This window comes from Uloborus diversus, chromosome 4, assembly GCF_026930045.1.
Source record: "Uloborus diversus isolate 005 chromosome 4, Udiv.v.3.1, whole genome shotgun sequence".
Classification (NCBI taxonomy): Eukaryota; Metazoa; Arthropoda; class Arachnida; order Araneae; family Uloboridae; genus Uloborus; species Uloborus diversus.
In genome coordinates this window covers 186,958,294-186,974,454 of record NC_072734.1, presented here as the reverse complement: position 1 = coordinate 186,974,454, position 16,161 = coordinate 186,958,294, and the positions used below count along the sequence as shown (strand labels likewise).

Below are 16,161 nucleotides of genomic sequence, written 5' to 3'. Positions count from 1 at the left end.
AGAGGCGGTAATGAGCAAGGGAGTGGATAGCTTTAAGAGGGCCATTGATCTTCATTGGGGACTAATTAATTGACTAGGACCAGCCTAGCTGGGCCCAGAGCCTGTTGCTGGTTGGCACATTTGTATTTGGACTGAGAAACCACTCAAGATCTATATTTGCAAAATGAGGTATTTTGTTTGAGACTCAGTAGCAATTTCAGCGCGTCACATTTTTGCGGTTATTTTAAAAGTTACTTTAAAAAATGTGTTTTTGAATTCCTTTCGAGGACAGCAAATACTTTGCACTGAGGCAATGCAACCGTTAGCATACTTACAGTTGCAAAATCCTATACAAAGGAGAATTTTCTTTTATAGAAGGAACTTCTTTTAAATTCTTTGCACAGGCATCGCCGTGAGGGTACAGCTATTATTTCAATACTTCCTTAAAAATTAGCTCAGTTTTCTTTTCCCATTTGTGCCTTTAACCCCTTGGCATACGAATAAAATCACTTGTAGTAACAGCAATTTAACAGCTTTAACCTCATGATACACAATGGCATATAGAAGATGCCATTTATTCTATGAACCATTGTAGACTGTGATGGCACGGAGATGTCATGCACTTCAAGTTACCATTGCATACCGAGGTCTGCGAGATGTCATTCATTTCATAAGCCATTGCAAACTCTTTGACATCTCCGAGACTTCACTGAATGTCAAGGAGTTAAATTCACAAGAAAGGCAGTCAAGTCATTTCATGAAATGAATTTAGAGCTCATGCAATATTTTCATAAAACTGGCCCAAATGTATGTGGTACATACGTCGGAAAATCTATTAGATTTCATAACTCCATAGGCATCATTACCAACTAGACCAAGTTTAATAACCTTTATTTGGAGCTTTAATTTACAGAAGAAACAGATAATAAGTTGGACCTATTATAAGATGGAAGAGTTCTGAGATTGTGCCTTATCTTGAACTTGAGGAGTGCTTTTAATTTTCTGGAAAAGAGATAAAAGTTAATGCACATATCTTTGCAATGACAATAGAACTCACAAAATGCACGGAAAAGTAATTAATTTCATTAACTGGGAATAAAAACTAATATTTAAATAAAACATTACGTGCAGATATAAGCAATCAAGTTTTACTTTCACAAAGTCATAATTAAAAGTTTAATTTAGTAACTTTTATATGTATTATTTATAAGAGTCTACAATTTTTAGAACACTTTATGGTAAAGTCTCAACATCATGATTGGGTTTTCCATTAGGCAGGTTATATGTGCTCTTTGCAATTCTCTCATGCATGAAGAGTGTTTATGGAATGTAGAAAATTAAAAAACCCTTTGTCAGCATTAATTTAAAATGTAAACTAAAAGACAGCCTACTTTTAAGAGAATAATTTGCAAAAAATATATATTTGACTGTGCTATGTACTCAAACTAGGGAATTTACTGAAATTCTTGAATGGCTGAATTGAGGATTAATTCTTGAAACTAGGTAGGAATATAATAAGTAGATAAAGCACTTTTGTGTACGATTGCTGTAAGATCTAATCGAACAGTCACTTCTAAACAATGGCAACCTCCAAAGGATGGTGATAGAGTTGCAGAATTGAACACGCTTCGTAAGGTTTCCATGACATTTGATCTTTAAACAGCAAATTTCAAGCAATTGCCAGTCATACTCATCATCCTTATAGTTCATTAATTTTTAAAGAAATTGTTTTCCTTTTTCACTCCTTGAAGTGGAAATTATTATGGATCGTCTTACAGAACATAATCCAGCTACTAAGAACAGCTCAGATCTTACTGGTCTCGCACAAAAACCTTTACGCTGCAGGGTTTGTCATCAAGATCACAACTATGACATATGTACCCCTTGTCATTCAGTTGAAGCAAATAAGTCCAGAAAATGATCCTAACAAAATTTCTTACACTGAAAAATGACCTCAAAGTTACTAAAGATGGTTAAAAAAGAAAAAGTGCGCAAAAACCGGTGTTACTTTGTTTAGCGATGAAAGGATGCAAAATTTGTAAAACTTTAACCAAAAAAAAAGGTAATACTTTTATGGTTTGAAACTGGACTCAAAAACTAAATGCAGTAAAACAGGCTGGAAATCTGGATAGAATTGTGTAAAAACTGTTAGAAAAGTGTGTTAGAAAAATGTATTCATTCCAAGACTGGTTTCTCAGGAAAGCACTATAAAAATTGCAGAACAATTGAAAGTCAAAGATTTCAAAGGTTCGTTTAAGCTTCCTGACTAACAGACTTGAAAAATGATCATGTAAATGTCTAAGAAAAAACTCTTGCAATCATTATCAACCCAGAGAGAAAAATGCTTGTTTTAAAGAGAAAAACTATGAATGACCAATGTTCCCCAGTGTTATATAATAAAGCACTTAGTGGTTGAGTTAATAGTGAGTTTTACATTATTTTAAAGTTATTAAACTTGTGCGTTTTGATTTTCTGAAGAATCATTTTTCAAGTCTCCTTACAAATTACCTCCAGGACAGGATTTACAAATACAAATACGATACAAACACAAATGTGATGACCAACAATAGGCTCTCCGCTCAGCTACGCTGCTCCTAGTCAGTTTATAAGTCTCCAATGAAGATCAATAGCCCTCTTAAAGCTACTCACCCCCCCCCCCCCCCCGCTCATTACCGCCTCTTCCAGTAAGCTGTTCCAAGTTCCCACGGCCCTATTTAAGAAGTAATTTTTCCTTATTTCCAGGTTAGCTTGAGATTTGAATAGCTTTTAACAATGACCCCCCCCCCTCCCCCATCATTCTTTCCATGCAAAAATTTAACCTAGTAACATCATTCATTCTGATAAATTTAAACAACTGAATCATGTCCCCTCTGACTTCTTTGCTCCAAACTATACATATTAAGCTTACCACTAAGCCTAGGCTTTGGAGCATCCTAAAAATAACAGAAGACAAAAAAATCATACCAAAACATGGCTTTAATTTCTTTGCTATGGTATTTAAAAACAAGAGTAAGAAAGCTTATACATTTCGATGCACATATTACAAGTACAAAATATACTTTCAACAGTGCAGCATTGCAAGTAACAAAGCCGACAGAATGCTTGGGTTTATCAATAGATCTGTTTCAAACAAATCTAAAAAGAATCTTCTGCCTTTATATAGGAGTTTAGTAAGACCACATTTGGAGTATGCTGTTCAGTTTTGGTCTCCTTATCTCAGGAAAGATATTTCTGTATTGGAAAGGGTTCAAAGAAGGGTAACTAGACCAGTATTGGAACTTTCAAATTTAGATTATGATACCAGACTAAAAAAGCTTAATATGTATCAGGGGCGCCAACTTGCAAAAATTATTGGGGGGGGGGGGGGGGCTAAACGTCACCGATGATCCAGGGGTATGTAATCCCACGGAGCCCCCCCCCCCCTTTTTCCAAAAAAGAATGAAAGCTCAAGATTTTTGAACCTTGAAAATGCCAATTTACATATTTTCTGATTTATACAAACAAACAACATGTGGCATGGCGTTTTCAAAGTCAATCTAAGAATTGGTACACAAATTTTCTGGTTCAATTAGATCATGTCACTTGTCTTCCAATGAGGGACATTTTTACACTTCTGTTTTGGAGAAAGTCGTCGTGCAGTGCCGTGGCTAGGCATTGATATAAAGTAGGGCACTTTGACTTGCATGGAAGGGCACTTGACTTGCATCCCAGTGGCGCCAACCCACCAAAAATATTGGTAGGGTAGGGGACATACCGCGGGGGCAACCCCAGGAAATATTTTCTAAATTGGAGATGGAAAAAGTAAGTTTTACAGTTTTTTAAGCATTTTAGAGCAATATATTATCAACATTAGAATCCCGAAAACTCTACTCTCGCTAACTCGACACAAGTTTTGCTTTGAAAAACGGCAAAGAAAAAAAAACACTTGTACGGTATTTTCGTAAAAAGTTAATTTAATTTATAGTATACTAATTTTGTTTTTAGACTATTACAGAACAGTGAATATATGTCTATAAAAAGATTGAAAATATATTTAAATAAATCTTAAACAATCATTTAAAAAAAAAAAAAAACATAAAACATTGCTGTCGCACTTTGATTAATAAGTGAAATAGCTAATTTAAACTTGCTTTGAATAAGACTCAGAGTTCATTAAATAAAAATAATATTCCAAAGTTAATTTGTTTAATATTAGTTAATAAAGTTAATATAGTATGTAAATAGCTGGTTTTTATAGGGTCTTATATCCTAAAAATATTTAAGTATTTGAAAATAACTAATGCAGTACTATACGGTAATAAAATAGTACTAATATTTCGAAATTTTAACTCTAACATTCTGTATGTAGTTAATTAGCACCATAACATTATCCACACCACTCGTTTTTAGTTAACCTGCTTTTTACCGTAATAATTATTTGTTTTAACTCATTACGGAATGTATAGGTAACTATCTTCAAACGAGGAAAATAAAAAATACTAAGACAAATTTGAGTTTAGAAAGCATTAAATAGCTAATAATTTTCTTAAATTATTGGGGGGGCTCGGGCCCCCTCAAGCCCCATGGAGTCGGCGCCACTGATATGTATAGCCTGGAGCAAAGGAGGATCAGAGGGGACATGATTCAGTTGTTCAAATTTATCAAAATGAATGATGTTAATGGATTAAATTTTTGCTCCGAAAGCAAGACGAGGGGTCATTGTTTTAAGCTATTTAAATCTCAGGCTAACCTGGAAATAAGGAAAAACTACTACTTTAGTAGGGTTGTGGACACTTGGAACAGCTAACCGGAAGAGGCGGTAATGAGCAAGGGGGTGGATAGCTTTAAGAGGGCGAATGATCTTCATTCGGGACTAATAAATTGACTAGGACAAGCCTAGCTGGGCCAAGAGCCTGTTGCTGGTCGACACATTTGTATTTGTACATAGAAATGTGCCCTTTAACATTAAAACAGCTATGTTTCGCTCTCTTAGATTAGGTAGTTCACACCCTCAGTCAGCCCTAGCCAGTGGTAGAAGCAATATCAAAAACGGAGTGCAGTTGGAACTCTATAGCGCTTTTGTCAATTGTTATACTCAAGGGTGCCACTGCAGAGGCACAATCAATATTCTAATATTTCCCCTCATACCCTTTATTATTTTAATCAAGCTTTTAGACTTTAAAGAAAAAATCAGTACCGTTTAATATTCTTGCTCATCAACAAAAGGAAACTTCCCATAAATGCCAAGCAGGCAAAATAAAAAACAATACTCAGTAATATTCATAATAATACAAGCAATGATAAAATTAAAAATTAAAAAAACTCCCAACTGAGTCCCGATTGTAAAATCAAGAGGGAAAATTGAAAATAATTTTAAAAGTCTTATATTATTAAAAAACAATGTCAAGTATTTCATTTGCTATTAAATAAAAACTGGCAACAGATAAAAATTTTAAATCATTGCATTTTATTTCCTTGTCGGCCAACAATGAATTCCGTTATCAATCGTGTGAATAAAGGCTTAGCCATTATTAAAATCTGCTTTAAACAAACATTATAATTCAAATCCTATGAAACATGGGTGTTCCAAAAACATTCTATCAGACGCCGAAAAAATTCTCCTTATTTTGGTGTCAAATTTTAAATTTTTTAACTATTTTTTCACTGCAAAAATCACAAAAAACCTTTTAGAGATTTTTAATTAATATCTTTGTTAACTAATGCAATCCAAAGATGCAACCTAGCTAAGAACACTCTCGATCAATTCTCCTTTCAAACATTTTTTTTTTTCAAAATCGGTCCATCCGTTTAAGCGCTAGAGTGCCACAGACAGACACACACACACGTCAAACTTATAACCCCCTTCCTTTGTGTGTCGGGGGTTAAAAATTCAAACAAAAAACACTCACAGGAAGAATCTGTTTCTTATGAGAATAACATTTGTTCAGCCTCTTATGTTCTTCCCTCAATTCTATGAGCTCATAACACAGCTTTGTATCTTCAAATCTTAGTTTGTCCAAGGATTTGAATGTTTTGTTCTCCAGTACCTAGAAAATTTTCAAAATAGAAGTGAAACTGATACTTAATAACAGTTTTAAATACAAATCCAGTCGGGGTTACTCTTATATATGTTGCCGTTAAAGTATGAAATCCGTTTTTTTATAGAATACCTAGTTATTTCATGGAATAACTGATCGTGTCCGTTAAAGTGTAAAACTCTCTTGTATTACATGGTTTAACTAGTTATGTCATAGAATAACAATCTGCAGCCCGTTAAAGAGTAAAATAATCTATATCATATATCTTGCACGACAAATACATTTACCTTCCACCCCTGTGTTACCCCCAATATGTTTGTGTAAAACCCGGTGTGTCAACAAAAAATGTTTTTGTTTTAGAAGTAATGTTATTTGTAATTCCAAGTGTCATTTTAGTAATCCTTGTTGTAACAAATGATTTTATGGTACATTTTCATAAATACCATTTGTACGATGCATAAATTAGATAAATTGCTTCTTTTTCAATTTAATCAACAATCATTAGTTTATTTATGGAATACCCAGTTATTTCATTTTAGATAAATTGTTTATTTTACACTTTAACTGTCTCTCATTAGTTAATTTATAGAATACCTAGTTATTTCGGAGAATAACTAGTTAAAGTGTCAAATTAATAACATATTACACACTTTAACGGACATGATCAGTTATTTCATGGAATAACTGGGTATTCTATAAAATAACTGCATTATATACTTTAACGGTAACATATACACTAAACAGCTAGAAACATGTTTTGAAAAATGGAAGTCAACACTTGGAAGTCCAAATATCAACTTTCTAAAAAAGTTTGAATCTTCAAAGAAATTTTTCATTGATACTTTCTATTTGAGTTAAAGTTTGCATGAATTCAGAAGCAAAATTTATATTTGTACATGATCATGCACTAATAATTAAAATAATTAAGCAATTAAACATTCTAAAATTTAAAAGCAAGTGTAGAAGTGCATTAAATATTTTTAAAAAAAGCAAAAGAAATACATACACACATATATAAAAATGTCTAAGTAAAAACATACTTTTTTTCTGTGAAAACGAATATTGTAGTAAAATTTCTGTAAGATGGGAATTTTAAATTGAATCTTGTTGTTTTGTTATAAATAAAATATTTTCAAGATAAAATTGAAATTTCACTGAAATATTAGTTAGTTTGATGAAGGAAAAGTAAGATGAAGTAGCTCGCATAAATGAATCAGAGAATGAGGAAGTGAAAAATCAATTGCAGATACGAATGCAACTCTTAAGTCAGTTAAGAAAATTAATAAAAAAGTTGTTTTCAACTGAAATGGAACACAATACTGCCAGGGCGGGGTTAGTTGCATGTACATTTAGTGAGAATGTACGTAAAATGAGCTCATAATTTATATTTGTCTTTTATGCATATTAGTTATATGAGACTTTAGTTAAATCACATAAATAAAGATAAGTTTCTGAAAATTTCAGGAACTACATATTTAAACAAGGCTAAAAATGTACAGTCTTGAGCAAAGAAGAGACCGAGGGGACATGATTCAGTTGTTTAAATTTATTAAAATGAAAAATGTTACGGGGCTGAAGTTTAGCACTGAAAACAGGACAAGGGGTCATTGTTTTAAGCTATTTAAATCTCAGGCTAACATGGATATTAGGATAAATTATTATTTTAGCAGGGTAGTGGAACCTTGGAACAGCTTACCGGAAGAGGTGGTAATGAGCAAGGGCATAGACAGTTTTAAGAGGGCCATTGATCTTCACTGGGGATTGTAAATTGACTAGGACCAGTCTAGCTGGGCCCAGAGCCTGTTGCTGGTCGTCACTTTTGTATTTGTATTTGTAAACATCAGAATTTGGGGTGGGAGGGAGGGTAGGAGCATGCCGCACATTATCCCACCAGGTGTCACTTGTGCTAAAAACATCGCTGCATTTTTTGCAAACCTTGATTATTTGAATCCCTGATTTATCTAAAATTTCTACAGAAACTTCAGAAATATAGGGGAGGGTGGCCAAAGCGGGTAGGTTTTCAAAGAACGCTCAAAAATTGTAGTTTTTGACTTTTTATCAAAACTATTTTGGTTTTATATCCTAACAGGGTTATCGAACTTCAAAATAAAAGTGATTCGTGCATTATTTCAAACCCAATATTTTTTTTATTATCAAACTTTACAAACATTTGAAAACCCGGCTTTGCCTTACCAGGGAGTCCAAAGTGGGTAAGCTTAACTAATTGTGATTTGGCAGATTTGCCGATCAAATATGAAGTTATAAATGATTAAAATAGTTGACTAGCTACCTGCCGTTAAAAAAAATATATAAATATATAAAAGTTATACTTATCCAATTTAAAGTCAGTCATTTGTTTATAAAACATAAAGAAATAACTAATTAAATTAATAGACTAATTAATTGCCAACATAAAAAATAACTTTTTAAAGTTATACTTATCCAATTTAAATAGAAAATCTAAGTCAGCACATATTTCAAGAAATTATAAATAAATACATGATTAAATCCTATACCCGCTTTGCCCAAATGCACATTTTTTATTTCAATAATTATAACCTTAAATTAATAATTTAAAAAAAAAAACCGGAATGACATCGAAGTTTATAGGTGGATAGTGTCAGAGTAACGTAATATTATTGACAATCAAAAAAATAAGCTGGTCTTCGACTAATCACAAGTTACAAAACTTTTTTTTTTAAATGTATCATTTTTGAAAAATTTTAAGCCTGGTTGTGCCATGCCGCTTCACTGGGACTGATAATAACTCGGGGGTATTCGGGTATACACGACATACGTATTCATTGCCGCTCACACACCATGTGGGTAGGCACACCATGGTGGTTACACACCATGTGGGGGGTACCCACCAAAGTGGGTAGGCATACGAAGGTCTACCCACTTTGGGTCACCCTCCCCTATAACAAAAGAAAATAATACAAAAGCACCAAATAAATTTGAGTTCTACAGGGGCGATAGTGGATTCAAATAAATTAATTATTCAGTAATAAATTAATAAATTAATAATAAATTAATAAATAATAATGAATTAATAATAATAATAAATAATAAATTAACTATTAATAATAAATTAACTATTAATAATAAATTAATAATTAATAAATAATAATAGATAATTAATAATAAATAATAATAAATTAATAATTAATAGTAAATTAATTATTAAGTAATTCAGACAATTTTTGGAAAGTATGATAAAGTTCAAATTAAAAAAACTGGGGTTTTTAAATTTAATCTGTCGAGTGCCAATGTTTTGCACTGGTTAGCTAGTTGTTTTGATTTTTTTAAAGGCCTAACAAGTTGCAGTAAATTTACTTCAAAACTATGATAGATATAGATGAGCCCCTTTATCATAAAACATTTTAAAACATACTTTTATTTTCTTAAGCTCTTTTTGCAAGGATTCAATAAGCTTTTCTGCTTCATATTTCTTGATTCGGAAATGTGGGTTGTCTAAGATATCTTGCAGCAATTCCAAATCTAAGTGTTTTCCAAACTTTAACATCATTTCATTTGCTTTCTCTCTATGCACTCGGTTGATTTCTTCTTGCTTATATATTAACTTGTGTCGTAGTTTGTCAACTTTCTTCGGTAAGACCCTGTGAATATTGTTTTAAAATTCAGAACACAATATGCCAAAATTTCTTAAGTGGGTATTCTAGTCTAGAAATTCAAAAAAAATCGAAATTTTTTCCCTTCATATTCTCAGAGTTTAGATCTTTAAGAATAAGTTTTTAAGAGGATTTATGGAAATTCAAATTATTTTTGGAGTTACAGTTAACTTTGTTGAAATAAACTCTTTTGCTGAAATGAGAATGCAAACTTTAAAAGCATTTTTCTGGAAACTAGTTTTTTCGATGCGGTTGACAAGAGATCTCAAGTTCTAATGCACCGATTTACTTGAAATTTGGAACAGACTTTCTCAGTACTATCAAAATTGCTCCCACGTAGGGGTTTTTAAAAAAATTGATTTTTATTATTTTTAAAAAAAACTACCAAACTTCAAAAAAGGAGCCGAAAAATCAACTTTTTTTCAAAAAGATGCCATTTTGTGAGAAAATTTTTTTTTCAAATTGGCTACATCCAGACAATTCTACATCTTTGTTTAGTAAGAATTAACCTTGACTTTATGTTTCAGATCACCTGGAGGATTGGAATCACGTCAAGCAGGAGACCCCCTTTTTTTTTAGAATCCCACTTTGCCAGCCTCCCCAATTAAAATTTTGAATTTATTTTCAACTATTATGCATTTTTATACTTTTAAAGTATTAATAAAAAACTGATAAAAATGGATAGCGAAATTAGCTGCTGTTTTTTTCTATTACGCCTGTAAAATCACCTTAAAATTAAGCCTCATAGACTATGATACCCCAGGGTTTAAGCTGGGTTCAAAAGTTCTTTAGCATAAAAGCTAAAATTGAGGAAAAAATGTTAGCAAAATGCTAAAATGTTACACATTCTCATATATTTATGTATGCCTCAGTGTGTTTCATCTAAAGTTGAAAATAAAATTCACATTTCATCTGTGATATCTTTGAAAAAATAAGTACAACAGCGATTTTTTTAAAACATAAAATAAAAAAAAGAAAACACGATTTTTGTTTAGAACGTTGTTGTCCCCTCCTCCTAATAAAGCAGTCATTCAGGGGACATAATGCTGGATAAGACTAATAGTTATTGAACTTAATTGTAGTTTAAACATCTTAGCTAAGTTTTAAAAAAGATTAAGTTGATTATCGCCATGCACGCTTCCTCTCTAGGATCATACATTTCTTTTTTATTTAAAAAAATAATTTATTTTTTATTTGAGCAAAAGAGCGAAAATGCATTGCTTTATTTTCGCAATTGATATAGTGTTTTCGCATTATGCGAAAAATGCGACCGTAGCGGAAACCCTGGAATACCCCCTTAATTCTTGTTCAGGTTAAGATAAGAGAACTTTTAAAATTAGCATACCCTCAATTGGGGCAACTTTGCTAAGTGGGACATCTTCGCCAGTTTTTAAAAACAATGATGTTTGTTGATACACTAAATTCCAGCTAATAGATGTAGCAGTGTTTTATTGAACAAGGCCTATACTGCCGTGCTAAGCACAGATGTGGTATCTACACATTTTATCAAAATTGAGTTATTGTCACGAGGTGGTCGTTAGTCATTTAATTTAGCTAAATCTCAAGTTTTTTGGCAATTTGTGAACAAGAAATATTAAAAAAAGCTTTAAGAAAAAAGTCATAAATGCAAATTTGTTTAGTTTGCTAAGGCAATTTGAACGTAAGTGACAAATACTAAGACTTTAAAGTGGTATCTGCGCAGTTACCACTTTTTTCCTTAGTAATTTGTAGATACGACTTTTATACCTTAGTAAAGCAGCATATTTAATAACGTAGCACTTTATTGTAACAGAGTATTAAAATTAGTTTATCATTAAATAGTTGATACAGGTTGATAATAAAAACTAATACAATTTTGCATAATTGTTAAAGTAAATATTCAGCTTTTTCTATTTAAATGTTTATTTAAAATGCAAATTCTAAAAATGAAATGCATGTAAAATATTCATATCTAATTCTTTCATGCAAAAAAAAAAAAAATAAATAAATAAATAAAATAAAATGCATTTCATTCTACGGCCAGTAATATTTTTATTACAGTTTTAACTGTCCGGAGTTTTGAAAATGGTATCTTTCAGAAGGTAAATTCTGTTAGATTTGTATTAACATAATAAAGCGAAACAGCTAAGTCCAAAGAAAGCAGATGTTTTCAGTATTATTTAATGATACATTGAGCACGTTTGACTAAGCTATTTTTGCCGTATCTGTGCAGATACCCCTAAAAATGCCTAGTAATTGTCACTTACGGTGAAAATAGCTTAGTATGTGAAAAGGTTTTGAAAAGAAAATTTGTCGTAACTACATTTATTAATTTTAAAATAAGATTTTTACAAAAATACTCTCTTACCGTTCTTAGATAAGTTATTTACGAAACAACTATCGCAAGTTGAGCATTTAATTAAGTCATAAATCAAAGAAACGAGTTGTAAAACTTTATTCATCAATTTCTCGTTTTGAGCTCTGCTGCAGATACCACATCTGTGCTTAGCACGGCAGTATACCACATCTATTAGTTGGTTTCGAAATTCAGTATGGAGCCAAATATCATCAAAACCGTAATTCAATTTTCAAAAACTGGAAAGGTGTCTCACTTTGCTAAGTTGTCTCAGTTGACGGTACTAATTATTTCCTCATTATATTTATACTTGAAAATTAAAACTACAAAAATCCACTATAATATTAAAATCTGTTCGCGTCCGTCTGTCTGTCTGTCTGAAGATCGATCTTCTCGAGAACCACTGCGAATTGGGAGTCAAACGAGATACCGATCAATTCGAAATTTTCCAAAGAAAACAATAGGACCAATCTCGTAATTGTATGACTTTAATTAGCGGAGATATTAATTAAAACGTTAATTAACATAACGCTATTCAGGAATTTTTATTTCTTTCCTGTTGCCATTTTGCATATGGGTGAGCAAATAAAATTCTAATAATTGTGTCAAAAGAGATTTTTTTGGCTGCTGTCCAAATCTTAAAACAACGTTTCCATCTAGAATTTCATTTTTAATTAGTTTAAAATTGGTTGCTCTATTCGGACATTTATCGTCTGTCCTTTCTTATTTTTTCACATTCAACGTTCTTAACTCTTTTCAGCATATGAAAAATGTTTCTTTAGTAATGTTTATTGATTGAAGTGTAAGTTTATCATTCACCGGCCTCATATTTGGGTACATTTAGGATGTGCGACTAATTATGCTTATTTTGTTGGACTTTTTTCCGTCACATGGGTGAGTTTTCGAATTGTAATAAATCTCTTTTTCCTTCCTGTTTCGATTTTTGCAATACAGTTTGTATCGTTAAAAGAACACGTTAAATTAAGATTGTTTGGATTTCTTTTAGTGAAACAGAGTTGAACAAAAAAGATTGTTTTTAAGGATTTTAACTAAAGCTTAATTGGAATCTGATGGCTTGATATTAAATTAATGCTTATTGGTATTTAATAAGTCTTGGTGCTTTAGTTTCACATAATCAACAAAAAAGTGTGTGTCATTTTATGTAAAAAGCTGATCGTAATTGTACATAAATATTTCAGATATATTCTATCAGATTTAATTCAGTTTAAAGTGAGCACATATTATAGTTGAGAATGCATATATTTTCATCTTTTGCGCTAACTGAAAATACTCATAACTTGCATTATCGATAACTATGATTAACTTTAAAGAGATTTTTGGCAAAAATATGCTCTACTGGTGTTTTGCAAACCTTGCATTACGCGTAATTATTTACTCCTTAGCGCTTTAGAAAATGATGTCAGAATAATACCAGGGGTCTGTCCAGGATTTTTCACAGGGTCCGTTTTTTGTGAAAAATCAAATAATTTTGTGAAAAATGAATTAATTTTGTGAAAAATCAAAAAATTTCGCAAAAAAAAAAAAAAAAAAAAAAAAAAAAAAAAATTTTTTTTTTTGTTAAAACGAAATTTTAGAATTTAGAGATGGCACAAACTGCATCAATTAAACTTAAAGTTGAGTGTTTTCTTCTTCTATGACGAGAAAATCATTCTGGATTTTTTTTCTGATATTTGGCGGGGGGGGGGGGGGGCATCGCTCTTTTAAGTATCAATATTTATCTACCATTCTGCATTATGTTAAATTATACTAGATATATTTCTGTACAGTATTTAAAATAATTGTAACAAAAATATAAATAAATAAAACAAAATTCAGAATAGGGTTCAGCATTCATCTTTTTGACCCAAGACACTCTTAAAAAGCACGAAATTTCGTTTCTAACTTTTAAATTCCGTGATATTAACAAAAAAAAGATATTTCAATTGTTTACCTCTTAACAAAGCGTAATAATCATCAAAAATTCGAAAAATCGGATTCCCATAGCGGATGCAAAGAGATCGCAATTCTCAAAGTGAAGGCATCAAAAGTATAAAAACGGTTTGTAAAAGAAATATTTTTGATAAAATTATTTTAAAATTGCATTTTAGAGTCCTATGATAACATATCATTAATATCTGTGAACACAGTTGACCCCCCCCAAAAAAAATAATAAAATAAACCATCTATTCAACATTTTAATTTTTGACTCATAACAGAAAATGGAATTTTGCTTTAAAAACTTGAAATGAGAGTTCTAACAGAAATAAAAAAGAGACTTTTCATTTATTTGAATCCTAATAAAGCGAAGTTAGCTTGAAAAAAGAACAAAATATGATTCTCATATCGGATGTTAAAAGATTGCATTTTTCAAAATGTAGACATCTAAAGAAAAAAAACGGTAATTAAAAGAGTTTACTTAAAGTTAATCATCCTTGTTAGCATCGAAAAATCAAAACCCATATAATTCTCTCCCAAAATAACTATTGAACATCGCACCACACTGTAAAAACGCAAATATTGACAAGCCCACAAAATGATGAGAATATTTTCTAATCTCATTATAAAGGTTCAACGCCAGACGCTAAGTGGTGATAGTTTTGAAGTTGGTAACCATATCTGAAGCGATCATATTTTTTCCTCACCCTTACTATCCCTTTGCAGTTCTAAGTTCATTTTGCAGATATATATTATTATTGTTTATTAAATCATGAGCAGAGAAAAGTGCTTACCAATGCCTTTTCAGAAAAGTTTACAACAACACCGCTGTTAATTAGCTGTGATAAAACAAACAACCACTATATTTATTTGGCAGTAGCAATTATTTATCGCTTGCAGGAGCATCGGAACATCGCAAGAGTGCCGATTTTTGTTTTTTTTTTTTTTTCAAAATTAGCCGATTTTGTATAAGCTGATCCCTCTATTTTGACTTAAAAAAAGGTTCCAGAAATTATCGATTTATACACAGAAATATGAGTTATTTTGCTTTCAGATTTGCTCTTTCAATAAACAATTTGTGACAGATCCGATCTTGTTTATTAGAATTTTGTGAAGGGTCCGTTTTGTAAGATCGGGATTTTGTGAAAGATCCGTTTTGTTTGATCGGGATTTTGTGAAAGGTCCGTTTTGGTTGATCGGATTTTTGTGAAGGGTCCGTTAACGGACCCAAATATCCTCTGGCCAGACCCCTGAATACAAAAACATCAAATGAACAGCTCTTTCATTTTTTAAGTAGCCCGTGCAACGCCGGGCACGCAGGCTAGTTCTATGTAAAAAGCTGATTGTAATTGTACATAAATAGTTCAGATATAGTCTATCAGATGTAATTCATTTTAACGTGAGCACGGATTATAGTTGATAATTCATATATTTTCATCTTTTGTGCTAATTGAAAATACTCATAACTTGATTAACGTTAAAGAGATTTTTGACAAAAATATGCTCTACTGGTGTTTTGCAAACCTTGCATTACGCGTATTTACTTACTGCTCAGCGTTTTAGAAACTGATGTCAGAGTAATACAAAAACATCAATTGGACATCTCTTTCATTTTTTAAGTAGCCCGTGCAACGCCGGGCACGCAGCTAGTAATGCATCTAAAATTGATGGTCAAAATACAAATCCATAATTGAAATGACATGAAACTGAGCACTGTCCTTCTTTGTTCAAGACAATGCATATTGAGCATTCTAACTATCAAACAGCATGACCTTGAGGGTCACAGATCTGGAGGAAATTCTGGATTTAGGTCAGTTCACACTAGATATGAACCGAGGGAAAGCGGTTTGACAGCACAGGCCCTAGTTCGGCCGCAACAGGGGTCCAAAGTTGCTGCTAGAGTCCAGAAATGCAATGGTTTTTCCTTTGAAATTAAACTTTCTTTCTTGATTTGCATTGCCGTATGTGTCAATTAAATGCATTCACAACATCCCCCTCCTCCTCATTGCACTGAAAAGAGACTTAGAATATCTTCGGAGGGTAGATATTGCCCCAGAGTTTCAAATTCCAATAAAGACACCATTGCAATTCTGGAGTCCTGCAAATCATAGTAGTACAGACGGCAAAAACTTGAGCAGTGGCGTAGCTAGACCCAACTCTTGGACTAGTTCTAAATTCTCATTAACTGTTCGATCCGGTGATGGTGCTGCCATCTATCGGTATATAAAATAATGTAGGCAAGGCACTTAGTATGCAGTCCTCG

General features: G+C 32.0%; 1 protein-coding gene across 1 annotated transcript in view; it reads right to left on the bottom strand.

Annotated features, from left to right (window-relative positions):
* Positions 1-918: 918 nt before the first annotated feature.
* LOC129221052 (cilia- and flagella-associated protein 44-like) overlaps positions 919-16,161 on the bottom strand; it is a 103,270-nt gene continuing 88,027 nt past the window's right edge. Inside the window, exons 25-27 of the mRNA XM_054855489.1 lie at positions 9,391-9,616; positions 5,868-6,005; positions 919-981 (exon numbers count right to left, since the gene is read on the bottom strand). Coding sequence (XP_054711464.1) covers positions 919-981; positions 5,868-6,005; positions 9,391-9,616 — 427 coding nt within the window. The remainder of the gene's footprint in view (positions 982-5,867; positions 6,006-9,390; positions 9,617-16,161) is intronic.